The sequence below is a fragment of the Gossypium hirsutum genome, chromosome A09 (genome assembly GCF_007990345.1).
Source record: "Gossypium hirsutum isolate 1008001.06 chromosome A09, Gossypium_hirsutum_v2.1, whole genome shotgun sequence".
NCBI classification, from domain to species: domain Eukaryota; kingdom Viridiplantae; phylum Streptophyta; class Magnoliopsida; order Malvales; family Malvaceae; genus Gossypium; species Gossypium hirsutum.
In genome coordinates this window covers 51,718,824-51,735,902 of record NC_053432.1, presented here as the reverse complement: position 1 = coordinate 51,735,902, position 17,079 = coordinate 51,718,824, and the positions used below count along the sequence as shown (strand labels likewise).

Genomic DNA, 17,079 nt, shown 5'->3' with positions numbered 1-17,079 from the left:
GGTCTTACATGTAACCACATATATCGATGCCAATATCCCAAACGTGGTCTTCCACGAATCAAATATGATGCCAATGTTCCAAACATGGTCTTACACGTAACCACATATATTGATTCCAACATCCCAGACGTGGTCTTAAACGAAAACACATATTGGAATCCTATGGTTCGTATGGGGCCTTCGGACGTCATAACTCAGTTGAAACAAATTCGTTAACATAGCTCCCAAGCTTATGCACATTCTGCTAACTCATATATATAATCACATATTTCATTTCAGCATATATAACTCACATTTAATTAAAATTAACAACGTCTATTTGCTTATAAACTTACCTCGGATGATTGAAAAACGGAACGGGATGACTAGTCAACAACTTTAGTTTTCCCCCAATCCAAATCCGATTTCTTTGGTTCTTGATCTAAACATATACAAATTAAACATATTCAAACTTATTTTCATTCATTTTATTCCAAAAACACATAAATGGTCAAATTACCATTTTACCCCTGACATTTTACACTTTTTACAATTTAGTCCCTATTACACAAAACACAAAATATGCAAAATTTGCACACACCATGCTTAGGCCAAATATTCCTAGTGTTCATACAAGTCCATACATTTCATTTATTTCAAATTTTAGTCCCTCAATTTATTATTTTTGCAATTTAGTCCTAACTACTCAAAATCATCAAAAGTTACAATACAAAACATATCAATCCAACACATATCTTTCATATTTTATCAACTAACATCACAAAACTCAAATGCTCATCAATGGCATAGCTCAAAATATTCATCAAAATCAGAAATGCAAGCATGGTCTTTGTAGATAACATAGCAACGATCTCAAAAACATAAAAATTATTAAAAACCGAACTAAAACTCACCTTGAATAAAGCTTGAGAATGGTCGAATAACCTAGGCTTTATTTCTTTCTTTTTCTTTTTATTATTCGGTTACAAGAAAGTATGAACAAAATTATTTTAATTATGTTATATTTTAACATATATTAACTTATTATTTAATTTACCTATTTAACCTTTATTATATATTATAAAACATTTATAAATCATGGCCAGTACCGTCCACTTAAATTGTCAATGGCTTAATTTCATTATAAGTGCTTCACATTACAAAGACAACATCAAATAAGCACTTTCACATTTAACCACCAAATTTTTATTTTACGCGATTAAGTCCTTTTATTTAATCGGGCATTCAAACGATAAAATTAAAGCACAAAAAATTCACACATAATAAATATATAATATAATTTTAAAATATTTTTTTAACTCGAATTTGTGGTTTCAAAACCACCGTTCCGAATAGGGTTTAAATCGGGTTGTTACAAATGCTCATCAACTCCCGTTTACGAGTATCCACATAATTCCCACCACATATTTACTCTAGAATGCGTTTTTGAAGTTTTTCCAAGTAATCTGATCCAGTTGAGTACCCTCATCTACCGTCAACCACCACTAATTGCCTCATCGCAAAGCAAAGATATTGTACCCTTCAATTTTGACTCAAGGGTGCAGTTGATGTCATTCATAATCCTCTCTATGGCCTCCAATCAATATTCGGCCACAACCGGGGTGACTCTAGTGATGCCCCTAAACAACTCAGTTCAATTAGACTATAGTCATTCAGTTATCGACCCATGACTCCCAGAACTAGAATGAGGCCCAACGACCCTCTTCAAAACTCTAAGCATGGCTTAGGACAATGTGTCATCCCAGTCAAGCGACTTTGAGACCCAGTGTCAGTAGTAGGTGTAGCTAGTGTCTCACTCGTATCCAGATTGGACAAACTACCCATCGAGGACGACTCAACTCGAGCCCCGCTACAGTGTCTGTCGTGCCTACAAGTACAACGACCACGAGTTCCACGTGCACTAATAGTTCGTTTAACTACATTACAAAGTTTTATGTATTAGTTCAGATGTTTCATTAACAGACACTTTATGCTCGGAATATTATCAAAAGAATTTACAAAGCTTCATTTTAGTCTAACTATTTCATAGTAGTTCTAATGCTTTCAGAGTTTTCTAAACTAAGATTTTAACTAAGTCAGAAGTACTTACAAGGTCGGCGCGTTGGAGACTCGATATTTCAAAAATTTGTTTTTCAAATTAATGTAGAAATATACTTTACTCAAAAAATAATTTTCACAAAAATTTTTATCCTAAATTTCATAGCCCAAATTTTACAATCTAACTCTGATACCACTAAAGGTAACACTCCAAACCCAGCTTAGATATTATGGCCAACTCTAGAGTTTTTACTTAACATGATTGAAATTTTGGTTTTTTAGTAACTAGAAAATCGTCATAAACTTTCAAAATCCCAATTATTCGAAATCATTTCTTATTGTTCTTTTACAAAAAATGTTGTTTTGTTTATATTTTCTAGAACTTATAATTTTTGCAGTGGAAGACTCCTTAAATAGGAATATTTGAGAAACACGGTTCATTTTTTGAAAACCTTTAATTTGGTAGAGATACGAATTTTGTCGACTAAAACATTTGCGCAATATTAAGCAAAATACGAGAATAAGTTTAAAAATCCAAACAGTCCAAAAAGTCCAGAGAGTCCAAGAATTTACTGAACCAAAATACCAAATTTTAAATAACCGAGCTCCCATTTGCACCGACCTGCCTAAGTCTGAAGATTACCTGAAAATATTAGTCAAACAAAGAGTGAGTTGTTGACACTCAGTGTATATCGAATAATTTAAAGCAATTAAATGCATATTAGACATATTATCATAAATAGATTTATAACAGAACAGATACAACATATAATCCTACCCCTAGTCGCTACACACCATCTTTGACCATCTCAACACACCATATGAGTATAAATCACCCATCCATCCCTACACACCACTTAGTGTCAATAGGACACTTTACAAAATAGTTGCAGCCGAGCTGCCAGATCAATAGGCAATTTATCGCCAATTTACAGAATCACTTCCTCGACATGTTATTTACAACCCAACCCAGATGCAAATACATAAAATAATAAATGTCATACATATTCAAAGCAAGAATTATACATGCTCTAGTTTTATATGCACGACATATCAGATACACATCATATACTTAACATCAATTTTGGGGTTTATTTATCAGACGACAACTTAACTACTCTTACAGATAGCAAAAACTATACTAACAGATGTCTAGATTTCATGTTATACAGTACATTTACTCACATACTGACCCTAGAAAGGCCCACAGTCAATCAGGACCTCACGTACGACCCTAGGGAAAATTTTAGAATTTTGGGCCCACACGCCCGTATGGCCTACACGACCCAAATGGCAAACTCATGTGGCCCACATATCGCACACACACTCGTGTAGCTCACACAATCCAAATAGCCCTGACTATGTGTCAAATAAGGTCCAGCACACGGTCTGTCACACGGCCATATGGCATCGACAGTGAACTTTTTTTGCTTTTGCCGATTGTTATTTTTTCGTATTTTCAATAACTCCTGGGTACATTCTGATGCTGATTCAAACACAAGTAATCCCAGAACCTAAATTGACAAATAACACAACCAAATTTCAATAATAATTCGCGAAATCGTAACTAATAATCGACCCCAATCAAACTAAAATAACCCTTCATAACACATCCACACACTTACCGATGAACGAACAGCTACTATGCAAATTCTAAATCTTTGGAGGGTTACCCACTGCCTCTTGTACTACTCCTAAAAAATGCATTAGAATTAATACAATATCACTAAATCGATTTAACGCAACACAACGTCCAACACAACTATAAATAGCGCATAACATATTGAACTTAAACACCTTACCCTTGGATTTGCAATCAAAGGATCACAAAGCTAACAGCAGCCCAAACGATTAAAGAAAATCCCAAAACAAGAAACGAAATAATAGAAGATAAAAGCAAAATCCAAATTTGGAATTGAAATTTGCGGTGTGGGTTAGGGAAATAACAGAAGTGATCAACGTGAGTTTTGGTTTTTAATAAAAATAGAATTTATTTAAAAAGGAAAGGATAAAAACAAAATATATGAAATACTTTGTATTATTTATTTTTAAAACAAAATTCAAAAGATAAAACATTATATATTAATTACTTGATTTTATTATTTTTTTTAAAAACAACTCATTTAAAATTAACTCTAAATTTTTTGACAACAAAACATATTTTATTTTAATCTAGGAACAAAAACGATTGAATTTTAAAATTTAAATTATTTTAATCTAGGAACAAAAACGGTTGAATTTTAAAATTTAAATCCAAGACCCTAAACACATAATTAAAGCTCTTAATCATTGAAATAGATATTTGCTAATAATAAAATCTAACAAACCACAAATACTAATTTTAGGGTGTTACACACCAGTGTGCTAAATACGTAGTGTACACACACATATGCGACTGATAAAATTTTTAGTATTGATAATGTCGTTAATTAAGTTGGTATCACAAGTCAACTAGATACCAACTAAAGAAAAAATACAATACCATGATAAACAATTTGAGTGCATTTAATATTCTTAATCTAATGTATTTTATCTATTTAATTTTTTTACTCATAATTCAAACTGACTTTATTTTAGTTTAATATATATTACATATGTGTTAATAATATTTGTTTCCAGAGGAGTAGGAGGGGTCAAGCAAAGACCTTTGCCCCTTAGCCCCTTGGCCAAATGGTAAAATTATTATATAAGGTCTTTCAATATGTAAATATAAGTATTTTCAACACAATATATTTAGCTTCAGCCCATCAATGTAAATATAAGTATTTTCAACACAATATATTTAGCTTCAGCCCATCAAAATTTTATAATTTTATTTCCGACCTTATAAACAAAAATCTTAACTTTTCCTTATAATCTAAATAGTGATTTAATTAAATGTTATTCAACAAAGATGACATTGTTTCTACGTATGTTTAGTTGCATCCAATTCTCACAATTATTTAACAGGAGAGGAATCAGATGTAGTAAGCTCTGCATACATATCTGAAATTGCTTTTGCAAAATACGCCTTTGCTTGGGCTCTCTTAATCTGCCAACAAAAATTAGTAAGACAAAATTTAGGATGAAAATACTAAAATAATATTAAATTATTGAAAAAAGATACAAAATAAAACAGATAAGTTAACAAGACGAATTCTGATTTTAACTATTATATTAAATTTGATTTTTTTTCAGGATAAATATAAAAATGTTGAAATCTCATTAAATTATAAAAAAAATACAGATGATTTTCTTTCTCTTATAATTACTCACCTTAAATGTAGGAGTAAGGAGACCATTTTCCATGGTAAAGGGTTCGAGCACCAACGTCACGGATTTTGCAAATTCGAAGCCTCTCAACTGTCCCAAAATCGAGCAATTCAAAATTCAAGGCTTTAGTGAAGAAGTAAATGAAAAATTATTGAAGAAAACAAGGAATTGATGAACAAGTATTTGCCTGAGCATCTCTTCCAACAGCATCCATCTCAGCCTGTACAGCAGCTCTTGCCCTTGGGTCATTGCACAACTGTTCTAAATCTTTGTACTGCACTTAATCATTGGAATATAACAATTAGCCCTTTTAATGTTGTTTCATGTCATACCTGTGTCCATAAAATAGATCACCTTAATGCCTTGAGATGAGGCCCATGCTTTAAGAGCATCTTGGTCCACCGACACAATTGCTACTAATGAAGAATTAAGGCTGTCTCCTACGAAGCAAAAATTAATTGCAGTGTCAGCAGCTACTAAAAAAACAGAATAATGCTACTAATGAAGAATTAAGGCTGTCTCCTACGAAGCAAAAATTAATTGCAGTGTCAGCAGCTACTAAAAAAACAGAATAATAGGAAATTACAAACAAACCATATTATGTCAGCAGCTACCAAAAAAAAAGAATAATAAGAAATTACAAACAAACCCCATTATCTTACCAAATATAAAACACTGGGCTATAAATTTGCATTTAGCATATACATTTTCAACCTTTTCCGGAGCTATGTACTCTCCCTGAGCCAGCTTAAAAATGTTCTTCTTCCTGTACCAATTCACACATTTTCCAGTAAGATATACAATCCAATTCAGGTAGCAGTTTATTTATATAAACGTGTTTGCAGTTTGAGAATAAGGTAAGGGCTTGCATATGCAAAGGTTGGAACCTACTAGATGTCACCTTTTAATGATAACCCTTTATAGCATGAACCAACTAGGTTGAAACCACAGCTTCCAGTTATTTCCTGGACTGGGTTCGACTCCAATATAGTCGGAGGTTATTGGAGTCGAACCGAGTTAAACTCTAAATGGAAAACCTCTTAGGTATCTATTATCTCTATTTACAAGACTAAAAATCAAGATTTTACAGAGAAGCTAAATTCCTAACAACTCTGTCCAATAGGCGTTTTAACATTTAAGTAATGAACACATCATTTTAGAGTATACCTATCAATAATCTTTAGACGGCCTCCAGTATGCCATAGCCCTATATCCCCGGTATGAAGCCATCCATCTTCATCAAGTACTTCTCTCCTGTTCAAAAACTCGTACATTTTTAGACAAATTCAATCTTCTATTCATGAAAGTTTCAACTTTCAATAAGAACCCCAAAAGAAAAAAGAAAAAGTGGGATCCACATGTGCGTAGCCTACGTTTGCATTTCATCTTTGTAATATCCTTGGAAAACAATTGGACCCCTAACACAGATTTCTCCACGAGGATAAGGCTGGTCATCTGATGTGTAGTTCATTTCTGGGACGTCCACCAGCTTTATTTCTGGAATAACATGGATAATGTATGAACGTAATACCAATAAATATATATATATACAAGAATACACCAATAACCTATGTACTTGAATTCATGTGTGAATGTCAGATATTCATTCTTTTTCATGTATTTTGAAAGGTCTTTTGAGATTATATTTCCACATAAATGTCGAACATAAATACTTTTATAAAAAAAAAAAAGAAAAAAAAATGCAAAGCAGCTACTCACCACAAGCTGGATTAGGAGAGCCAACATGGCCAGAAAGAATATCACCCTCATCCATGCAACTTATGACACATGATGTCTCGGTCATTCCATAACCTTCAATTATATGACCACCAAAGCATCTGCAGATTCATGACCATTTTAGATAACGGCCACAAAGCAATGCTACAGTTAAATTTTTTAAGGTAGAAACCAAAAACATACATCTTCAAGAAGTCCATGACATCAGGAGACAAGGGTGAAGCACCGGAAGCCATAAAACGAACACGTCCTCCAAGTCTAGCTTTTATTTTGTTGAATACCAATCTGTCCCATATGGGAGAAGGACTCCTTCCTGAATAACAGATTATATAGATATCAATATGGTAAAGTGATAACAAAGGGCATCTTCTTTTAGCAATATATATGGACTTTAGCTTTTAACTTTTCATCTTCTCAAATCTATCCATATTCAAAATTGATTTTCATTTTTTGACATATAGAAGTTTAAAAGTATAGACGTCTTCCGATATATATATGTTCTAACAATGTTACATCTTTTGCCAATTTTAAATAAAAATAACCAAGTTTATCATTATGTTTATTTTTCGGATCATTATCTATCCTAAAATACAAAATATTCTATCTAACATTTTCATTTTCCTTAAAATATTGGTATGAATGTTATGAGAATATATAGTCGAAGTATTCGTATTTATTTATACTTATATTAAATTATTTGTTGAGTTGGTGTCATAATTACTTAAATAAAATCTTTTACCGAGTTGGTGTTGCGGGTCAATGGACATCAACTAAATTATGAAATTATTAAATTATCCTCACATATAAAAATTAAATTATAATATAATATATCAATAAAAACTTTAAAATGCACTTTAGTTGGTGTTGCGGGTCAATGGACATCAACTAAATTATGAAATTATTAAATTATCCTCACATATAAAAATTAAATTATAATATAATATATCAATAAAAACTTTAAAATGCACTTTATTGTTATAACTAAAGCAAAATTTAATTTTTATATGAAAATTTAATAAATACATTTATTACATAGTTTTTTAATACTTTAAAAAAACACACCAATATAATGATGCAATCAAGTCTTTACCATTCATCATACCAAAGAAAAAGTCTTTACCATTCATTATTGTTCACATATAAAAATTAAATTACAATATAATATATCAATAAAAACTTTAAAATGCACTTTAGTTGGTGTTGCGGGTCAATGGACATCAACTAAATTATGAAATTATTAAATTATCCTCACATATAAAAATTAAATTATAATATAATATATCAATAAAAATTTTAAAATGCACTTTATTGTTATAACTAAAGCAAAATTTAATTTTTATATGAAAATTTAATAAATACATTTATTACATAGTTTTTTAATACTTTAAAAAAACACACCAATATAATGATGCAATCAAGTCTTTACCATTCATCATACCAAAGAAAAAGTCTTTACCATTCATTATTGTTCATCATACCAAAGAAAAAGTCTTTACCATTCATTATTGCTTGCTTCTTAGAGTTGTAGGCAGCATTAAAAAGCCTCTCCTTCAGGGTACCCGATTCCTTCACAGCGTTCAGAATACTGCACATGGGAAGAGTTTCAAAATATTATTTAAAAATCAGTGGTAACCAACTTCAAAAATGTAGGACCCCTAAAGATCAGTTAAATTAGTAGTTAAATTAGTTGAACTAAGAATTCATACTACATCCACTTTCATACATATTAAGCAATCAGAATCTTTCAAACTGAATAAGATTAAATCCAACCCAAAAAATTCCAATAAAAAACCGAAAAACTATACTTTTTTTTTTACAAAATTTATTGTATGTGATGAAATTTTGACATTAAAATTTTATATTAATTTTTTTACAGTACATTTTATATTAGAGTTTGTACTATCCAAAAAAAATTTATTGTATGTGATGAAATTTTGACATTAAAATTTTATATTAATTTTTTTACAGTACATTTTATATTAGAGTTTGTACTATCCAAATTTGAGCCAACTCTATCTTATTATAAAAAAATTAATAACCTAAATTCTAAAATGACTTTAACCATATTAATTTTTTTACAGTACATTTTATATTAGAGTTTGTACTATCCAAATTTGAGCCAACTCTATCTTATTATAAAAAAATTAATAACCTAAATTCTAAAATGACTTTAACCATACATGATTCAAACCTGGAACAACACAAATAACGCAAAATAATTTTAATTTAACTGTCAAACTTAAATGACAAAACACGTGAACTCCAAATAATCTGACATGAAAAGTTAAACTAATAAACTTGGCTCAAATATGAATTAACCTCAACTTAAAATGATATAACCTAAACTTACTCAAAATTCGAAATTGACCTAAATAAAATATATAAAAAAATTAAATTTAACTTAAATTAACGAGCTGAATCCAATCTAACCTAAAACCAATTTAATCCGCTTAATTATATAAAATATTTAATCTCCAATCTCATTCTTTAAACACTGGCCATAACGAACTTAATAATCGGATTTAGTACCCTGCATAAATTCTGTTAGACAGTCTAGGGACGCTGCAGAATAAGGTAGGTCGTAGAGCAGCCAGATCATCCATCAATCTCATGTTATCCTACATTTAAAGATCCAGAACCACCAATAATGAGTCAGACTATAGTATAACGTGAGAATATAATTAAAATATTAAAAAAATATCATCAAGATTTTTTATTAAAATTTAGATTATATTTTATTTTTTTACTCAAAAATTAGTCTCTATATATCAACGTGAGGTATACATAGCACGCCATATGTTATTGTTTGGTTATTCTTCAAATCACATCAGTTATTAATAGTACAAATAAATAAAATTTTTAACAGAAAAGATCAATTTACTCTTTGAGTTAACAAACAATGACTAATTTGAATGTAATCTAACTCCTAATATAGGGACATTCATAGTACTTTTACCTAAAAAACACTAAAATTATCAAATAAATTAAAATTTATCTAGCATAAATTTATAAACATGGTAATGGTACAATAAAATACACCGATAAAACATGATTACGAGGTGTGAAGGTTTAGGATCATACCCCCTGGTAGAATCCAACTGCAACTCCATAATGAGCTAAATTGATCTGATTAAATCGTTCGAAAATGTGTGCCAAAGGAAGATACGATATGTAACTGAAGAAACCACAAATAAATATTTCCAGCAACACAAGTGAATATGTAAACATCATTTGAAAACAATGGAACTTACACGTCTCTGGGGTTAAATTTTACAGCTAAGGAGAAGCCGGCAGCATTTGCAATCAAGTTTCCATGTGTCAACACAACTCCCTTACCAAAATTAATAAGATTACTTAGATACTAATGCTTGTTGGTCCAAGATGCCCCAACCTGACTCGACTCCAAAATAGTTGGGCCAAATACAGGGGTCGGTTAATTAGAAAAGATCTGTTAAAATTCACAGGGAAAAGATAAATGTTACCTTTGGTGTTCCTGTTGTACCACTGGTGTAGCAAATGGTAGCAATGTCGTCTGGTTTTGGTTGGCAAAAAGGCTGAAGGTAACTACGGCCCTAAAGGAGCCATATTTACATGAAAAACAATTATAGCAGACACCAAAATCAGGAGAAATGTGTTCATTGACAAAGTAGACATGGATCTTATGCTACACCAAAATTACCTGATTTAATAATCTTGAATATGTCACAATCTGAATGCCAGTTGATGATGGCAATGAAGGCACTTCATTTTCCATTCCTCCAACCACCTGCAGATTAGAGAAGCACATATTATACTCTGGAAAAAACGGCAAATGAGTATGTACATTTGTTGCTCCCCTGAAGTTCTCATATCCAGAAAATCATGTCCGGCACATCACCGATCACGTGAGATTCCAATCAGTATGTACTCTTCCAACACTAACAACTACCTGAAGTTCTCATATCCAGAAAATCATGTCCGGCACATCACCGATCACGTGAGATTCCAATCAGTATGTACTCTTCCAACACTAACAACTATAAAACCTTAATCTCTTCTACTTTGGATCCTCCATACTCCATACTCAGATTATTTGGAAAGAATAAGAAAGTTAAGGTTTGGAAAGAAAGATGAGGCAAGTTTATACCACAATCAAACGAACAGATGGAATCTCGGACAAAATGCTCAGCAACTGCAAATTCCAAGTAGAAAGATGGATTAGTACTGATTGAATTTTCAAAGTAAATCTCTTTCATGTGGGAACATTTTTAAAATATATATATCTATACAATAGTTGCATATGTAAAGTTATAAGTAACCAAAAGTTATATCACTTGATTATTAACAAAGAGTTATTATCACTTCATAGTAATGAGTTATGTATCTTAAACTCAAAAATTATATCACTTAATTATTAACAATGAATCATGATTATTCAAGGAGACATATGTTGAATAATTATGTTTATTGTTAAAAGATGCAACTAAACATTTAGATAGTTGTGTTCATGAGAACACCTATAAATAAGAGTCAAATTTCATTTGTTTGACACATCAAAAGTTTCTTTCTACTCTCATCCATCTTCTAATAATTCTAAATTGTTCTATAAAGAACCATTAAAGAAGTTCTTTATAGAAACTGATATCATTGCTATACTTCGCGTGAAGGTAAATAGAACCTTAAAGAAAATGACATTGATACACACACGCCTTGAATCCTTCATTAATTTCTCATAAATTTAATTTTATCCCCACACTCCAACAATTTTAAGATTTTATTTTTGCAATTTATGATAAATTAAAAAATGTTTTTGTTCATCGTGCATTCACATGCCACTACAATCATGATACTACAAGAATGACTATTAGTAATGAGACAACTTTTTAGAAGAAATCTTTCTAGCAACAAGAGGTGCATCAAATTTTTGGTTTAGTATTGTTGCATGAATTGAAATTTATAACTATGTTTTATTGAGATTAATTATATTATGCAAAAATTATAAGTGTCTCATGGATTAATTTTTCAAAAAGTCAAATGTTAATTTATTATATACATGATATTTTACATACATAATTAGATAATATATATTATATATCATGCAAGGAAGAAGAAAGAAAGGAAGTTAATGAAACTTTTGAGCAAATGGAAGGAAATGATGTTTTGTTTGGCGCCTTATGCCAAAAACATATATAGATGTTTGGTTAGAGTTGAATTAATTTAATTCATTCCATCCAATTTGTGAGCGAAACTTTTTAGTGCAAAAGTATTCTTTCTCGTTCATATATATTTAACTTGATATATGATAGTAATTGTTTATTCAAGTCAAGATATTAGTAACTAGCATTTGGATGTTACTCATGAGACATTATTTAAGTGCATTAATTGATAAATGATACACTAAATCAAAATTTATCATATAAATGATCATATAATATGAATCGTCTTGGTTGATTTAAAATAATCATAACCTAAATGATTTTATATATGATTGCACATTTTTTAAATGTTGTGCATATTTATGATGGTGTATAAACTCATGATTCTATAAAATTTTGAGATGTAGTAAAATTTGAAATTTAATTTGAAAGCTATGAATCAAAGATCTCTGAGTATGAAAATAACAATATGAATGCTACTTGACTCATTTAGGAGTGAAGGGTTAATAAATGTGTGATTTTATAGTCACTTGATTGGACAATTGATATTCATTTAATGACTATATATGTTACACCCTTGTGTGTATATATATGGTGTGTTGAGAAAAATAATGATATTTGACTATGAATTTAAAAAAAAAAAAAAAGAAGTTGTTAATTTCATCTAGAGATTTGAGGCTTCTTTACAACAACTTACTTAGTGAAAAAGACATGATGTATGATTTCATATATTTGGCAATTGTGAATTTAATTTTTTGGATATCAATAACTAAAAAAGATAGCCAAATATGAAACCATCATGATAAGAAAAGATAACATGATCATTGTAATTTGATAATAGTAGAAATGATATCCTTAATAGCATTCTTTTACAAAAAAATGGATAATTGAACATGGTGAAGATGTTGGTCTTGAAAACTTTCAAGACACAAATAAATATAAAATTTCACCATATGGTATAAATTATTAATATAGCTAAGTTGGAAAGTTGAAAATTTAAGGATGAGATACAAACCCATAATATTTGTGTCACCCATAAAGAAAACTCGACTCAATGCTTGATATAACGTCAAGTCTTGAGTCCAATGAAACAAAGTACATCATCAATATGTGACTGCTAGCACTATAAAAGAATTATAATATCATCCAAGAGTGAAAAGTACTAGATACCCATAATAATAGGGAAATGATGAGTATTATACTCTTAATAAATCCATAACATAAATATGTTAAAGTGTTATAATTATAAGAACACTCTTGATAAGATCTACCTATATGGGTGAAAGTGTGACTGCTTTTAGGACCTCAAGAGCTTGAATCTAACAGCATTCATGAAAAAAGGTTACAGACACATGGCCAAAATAGTGTCCCTAGATATTGTGTATTGATTGGTTTTGAAATCGTTGTGTGATATGTATTCAGTTAATCAATTGGAATAGCTGGTTCAAGCTTACCTACCATGCAATTTCGATTAACTTTAACATGTTTTCACTAAGTGGAGGTTCTATCGTAAGACGCTTTCATTTATGCAATTGATTTTCAAGATTATTAAAATCTAGAATATTTTGAGAGTAGAAGGAGATTGTTGGAACATTTTCAAAATATATATAATGTTCTGATTGTTGCAAATGAAAAGTTATAAGTAACAAAAAGTTATATCGTTTGATTATTAACCAAAAGTTATCTTATTTCATAATGATGGGTAATGTCTCTTGAATTCAAAAATTATATTACTTGATTTTAACAATGAATCATGATTATTAAATGAGATATATATTGAATTATTATGTTTATTATTAAAAGATGTGATTATCCATTTAGATAGTTGTATTTCTGCGAAAAGACATGAGGACTCCTATAAATAGGAGTCAAATTTTATTTGTTTGACACATCAAAAAAAAATTTTATTCTCCTACAGACCAAAATAATATAGTGGGGATGAATAGAACCTTAAAGGGGCTTTAATACACGCCTTGAAACCTTCTTTAATTTCTTATAAGTTTATTTTTATCCCAAATACCAACATTTCAAATCATGCATGCACCATTGAAGGGTTGAACTTACAGGATTCAAAGTCTGAGGCACGCAAAATACGGCTTTTAGTTCCGCATGATTTATGATGTACTTGACAGCACCTGGACCTGCAGAGAAACATGATTTTCGACATAGCATCTTAGCAATAGGCCAAGTTGGACAAATATTGAATCGAAAAGGAAAGCATTTGGGGCAGTGGCAAACCTAGAGTGTCATATAAAGGAACTGATATAAGGGAATACGCAGAGCAAGCATGATCAACAATGATCCATTCTGGTCTATTGATGAAATATAATCCAATACAAGAGCCCTGTCATTATAAAAGCAAAACTTGAGGTGTTAGTGTCGGATACAGATATGTTCAGATTTTTTTATGTTTTTCCATGTGTGTCAAAGGTCAGAGAGAGATACTTCAATAAAAGATGAATGAGTTTGAATGACAGAGTGATGCACATATGTTCAACTGGTAATATAAACATATAATTACTACTGAAAAACCACTCTACCTTTAGTATTCCATGATGTATTAGGCCGCAACCAATGGCTGTTCGAGCTGTAGCAGCTTCTCGGTATGTCATCCACTTATACCTTGATGAATAGAACATAAAAATGAAAGCAAATGAGAACTTTGACAACAAAATGTGACCTTCATTTTGTCAAAAGGAAACATACTCTCCAACCGTTCCATCGACTCGAATTCTTGTACCGAGATAATTGTTATCTCCAAAGAAATCAACGGCGAGTCTAAATAAATAATAATAATCAGTAAGTGAAGAAACCATCGGATGTACTTCAAAATGAAATAGATGATAAAGCATTGATGCATTGGACAATAGCCACACACTATCTAAAAGAAGATGCTTACAAAAAATTGTCGTGCAATGTACCAATATCAGGATGATTGGGAAATCGCGATACTAGCTTCAACGGAGAGCGAGCAGATCTGCCATAAGGCATAAAGTTGAAAAATAAGACAACAGCCGAACAAAGATGGGTTAAGGCAGAGACCAAAAAGAAGAATAAAGGATAGTAGCAGAGTGTTACCTGTATACATTCCATTTTCCTGTCTGCAATTTCTCTGGCAGCACAACACTGTAATTCTGTTCTGCTCAAAGATCAATTTCAATTTCAATTTCAATTTCAATATCAATATCAATATATGTTAGTTAATCACAGAAAAAATTAGCAATAGATGGCAGCTTCTGAATGATAAATCAGATGAATTGGCTATCAGCCGCTAACATCTCTTCCTCTGCCTCAAAATACATGGTCACTTCCTACAAACAAGCTCTTTTTCACATAAACATGCAACCATTACTTCAAATTCAAACTCAAACCATAGTTTTACCCTCTAGAATTAGTTCAATAAAGACACCAGTAACCCTTCAAACCAATTATTATTTCCCCAGTGACCGATCTACAAGAATGATCGAAATACTTATGATACAAATTAAATCCAACCAAAATACTTATTGGTCTCTATCTGAAAGACAGTCCTCAAAATCCTACAATCGAAAGGTCTTAATGAACTGTCAAGTTCATGCTTCTTATGCATAATTGCCAGATTTATCTGAAAGACAGTCCTCAAAATCCTACAATCGAAAGGTCTTAATGAACTGTCAAGTTCATGCTTCTTATGCATAATTGCCAGATTTTATTTTAAGAAGAATCTTTTCCAGTTTCTACATCATAATAAGATAGACCAATGAAAAAAGAACAATCAATCAAGACCATCCCAGACCCAGGATATAAATTTATAGTACCGATAAAAAGATGTTACTTTTTTAATGGAAGGGAATATTAAGCCTAAAGCAACCTCCCAAAGCAGAGAAAGCAATTTTCATCTGAAACGTACCAGAGAGGAACTCAGCAGCGGTTGGGGAAGAGCGGAGGTGGGAATGAGAAAAGGCGGAGTCAACGACTGAGACAAGGTGGGCATGAATGGAGTTAAGTCGACGTTGAGCTGTGGTGGAATCCATTGAGGTGAATCCTTTCCCGTTTTCTGGTATGGCGCGTTTGGATTTTAATGATGACATTATAAGAGTTCGTTACGGTTTTTAGATAAGAGCTATCCTTTTGCGTTTTCTACTTTTCCATCTGAAACGGGATGAAAGAAAATATGGCTCAAATGAATAAAGAATGGAAAGGGACACTTTTGTCTTTATATTGTGTCTAATTTTCATCATCTCACTAACCAACTTCTAACTCAGATTATGTCATCTAGTAGTGAAAATGCGACACCCATAGTATCAGCTAGCAACAAGTCAAGAATACATTGTGGCACCCGATCAAACACACAAAGCCCCAATCAATCGGCAACAGAATTCTTCTCCCTTGGTACTACTCAAGAGTCCATGCCCACTCGCTACCCAATGCATCCTAATAATCTTCAACCAAAAAGACATTTAGTTTTGTTTACAAAGATGTTATTTCTTTTCACTCACATTATAGTTGTGCTGCTATCATATAGTGATTATTATTATCTTCATTCATATTATAATTGCATTCATGATTTTTATTTTAGATACATAAATCTCATACATTATCAAAAAAAAAGTAATATTTTATTATTAAATATAAAAAAATATAGCAAACTTATATATAAATTCTACCAACTTTATTTAAATATAATTAGATACTATTTATAATATTATATTTTTTCTCTCACAAAATCATAAGATCTTTAAACTCTAAAAATAATAAAATAATGGTTATAATTAACATTTAATTTATGTTTTAGGATTTTGTTCCACCTTAGATTTATGTAATAATCATATATCAAATATTATTCCTTTAATATAAAAAATATATTTATACAAATTTAAATATATATTTATTGTATTTATATTATTATTTAAACTCTTAATTAAATTAAAATCATGAA

At 30.8% G+C, this 17,079-nt stretch overlaps 1 protein-coding gene and 1 long non-coding RNA gene across 4 annotated transcripts; both read right to left on the bottom strand.

Annotated features, from left to right (window-relative positions):
- Nucleotides 1-3,017: 3,017 nt before the first annotated feature.
- LOC121205959 (uncharacterized) lies at nt 3,018-4,123 on the bottom strand. The gene is made up of 2 exons (XR_005901035.1): nt 3,663-4,123; nt 3,018-3,551 (listed from the first exon to the last, which is right to left on the bottom strand). It is a non-coding gene; the product is annotated as an uncharacterized lncRNA (long non-coding RNA).
- Nucleotides 4,124-4,818: 695 nt separating this feature from the next.
- On the bottom strand, nt 4,819-16,610 carry LOC107888868 (long chain acyl-CoA synthetase 6, peroxisomal). 3 transcript variants are annotated; one of them, XM_041076089.1, is made up of 24 exons: nt 16,391-16,607; nt 16,051-16,292; nt 15,240-15,300; nt 15,061-15,138; nt 14,868-14,939; nt 14,702-14,783; nt 14,400-14,505; nt 14,226-14,302; nt 11,153-11,197; nt 10,706-10,792; nt 10,509-10,598; nt 10,278-10,357; nt 10,108-10,201; nt 9,556-9,644; nt 8,523-8,611; nt 7,210-7,339; nt 7,009-7,127; nt 6,663-6,786; nt 6,457-6,543; nt 5,952-6,055; nt 5,644-5,729; nt 5,477-5,563; nt 5,293-5,379; nt 4,819-5,068 (listed from the first exon to the last, which is right to left on the bottom strand). In XM_041076089.1, the coding sequence occupies exons 2-24, from the start codon at nt 16,229-16,231 to the stop codon at nt 4,976-4,978; spliced, it is 2,148 nt and encodes a 715-aa protein (XP_040932023.1). In that variant the 5' UTR covers nt 16,232-16,292; nt 16,391-16,607; the 3' UTR covers nt 4,819-4,975. The 3 variants fall into 3 exon arrangements, with proteins under 3 accessions (XP_040932023.1, XP_016668606.1, XP_040932024.1); XM_016813117.2 differs by lacking the exon at nt 16,391-16,607 and having other exon boundaries at nt 16,051-16,321; XM_041076090.1 differs by lacking the exons at nt 4,819-5,068; nt 5,293-5,379; nt 5,477-5,563; nt 5,644-5,729 and adding an exon at nt 5,747-5,811 and having other exon boundaries at nt 16,391-16,610.
- Between the last annotated feature and the right edge of the window lie 469 nt (nt 16,611-17,079).

Excerpts from the sequence above, each read along its gene's own strand:
- LOC107888868 (XM_041076089.1), bottom strand. The coding sequence starts at position 16,231 with ATGTCATCATTAAAATCCAAACGCGCCATACCAGAAAACGGGAAAGGA. Across the intron at positions 11,198-14,225 it reads TGCCTCAGACTTTGAATCCT|TTGCTGAGCATTTTGTCCGA; the intron begins GTAAGTTCAACC and ends TGGAATTTGCAG. Across the intron at positions 5,380-5,476 it reads CTGTTGGAAGAGATGCTCAG|TTGAGAGGCTTCGAATTTGC; the intron begins GCAAATACTTGT and ends ATTTTGGGACAG.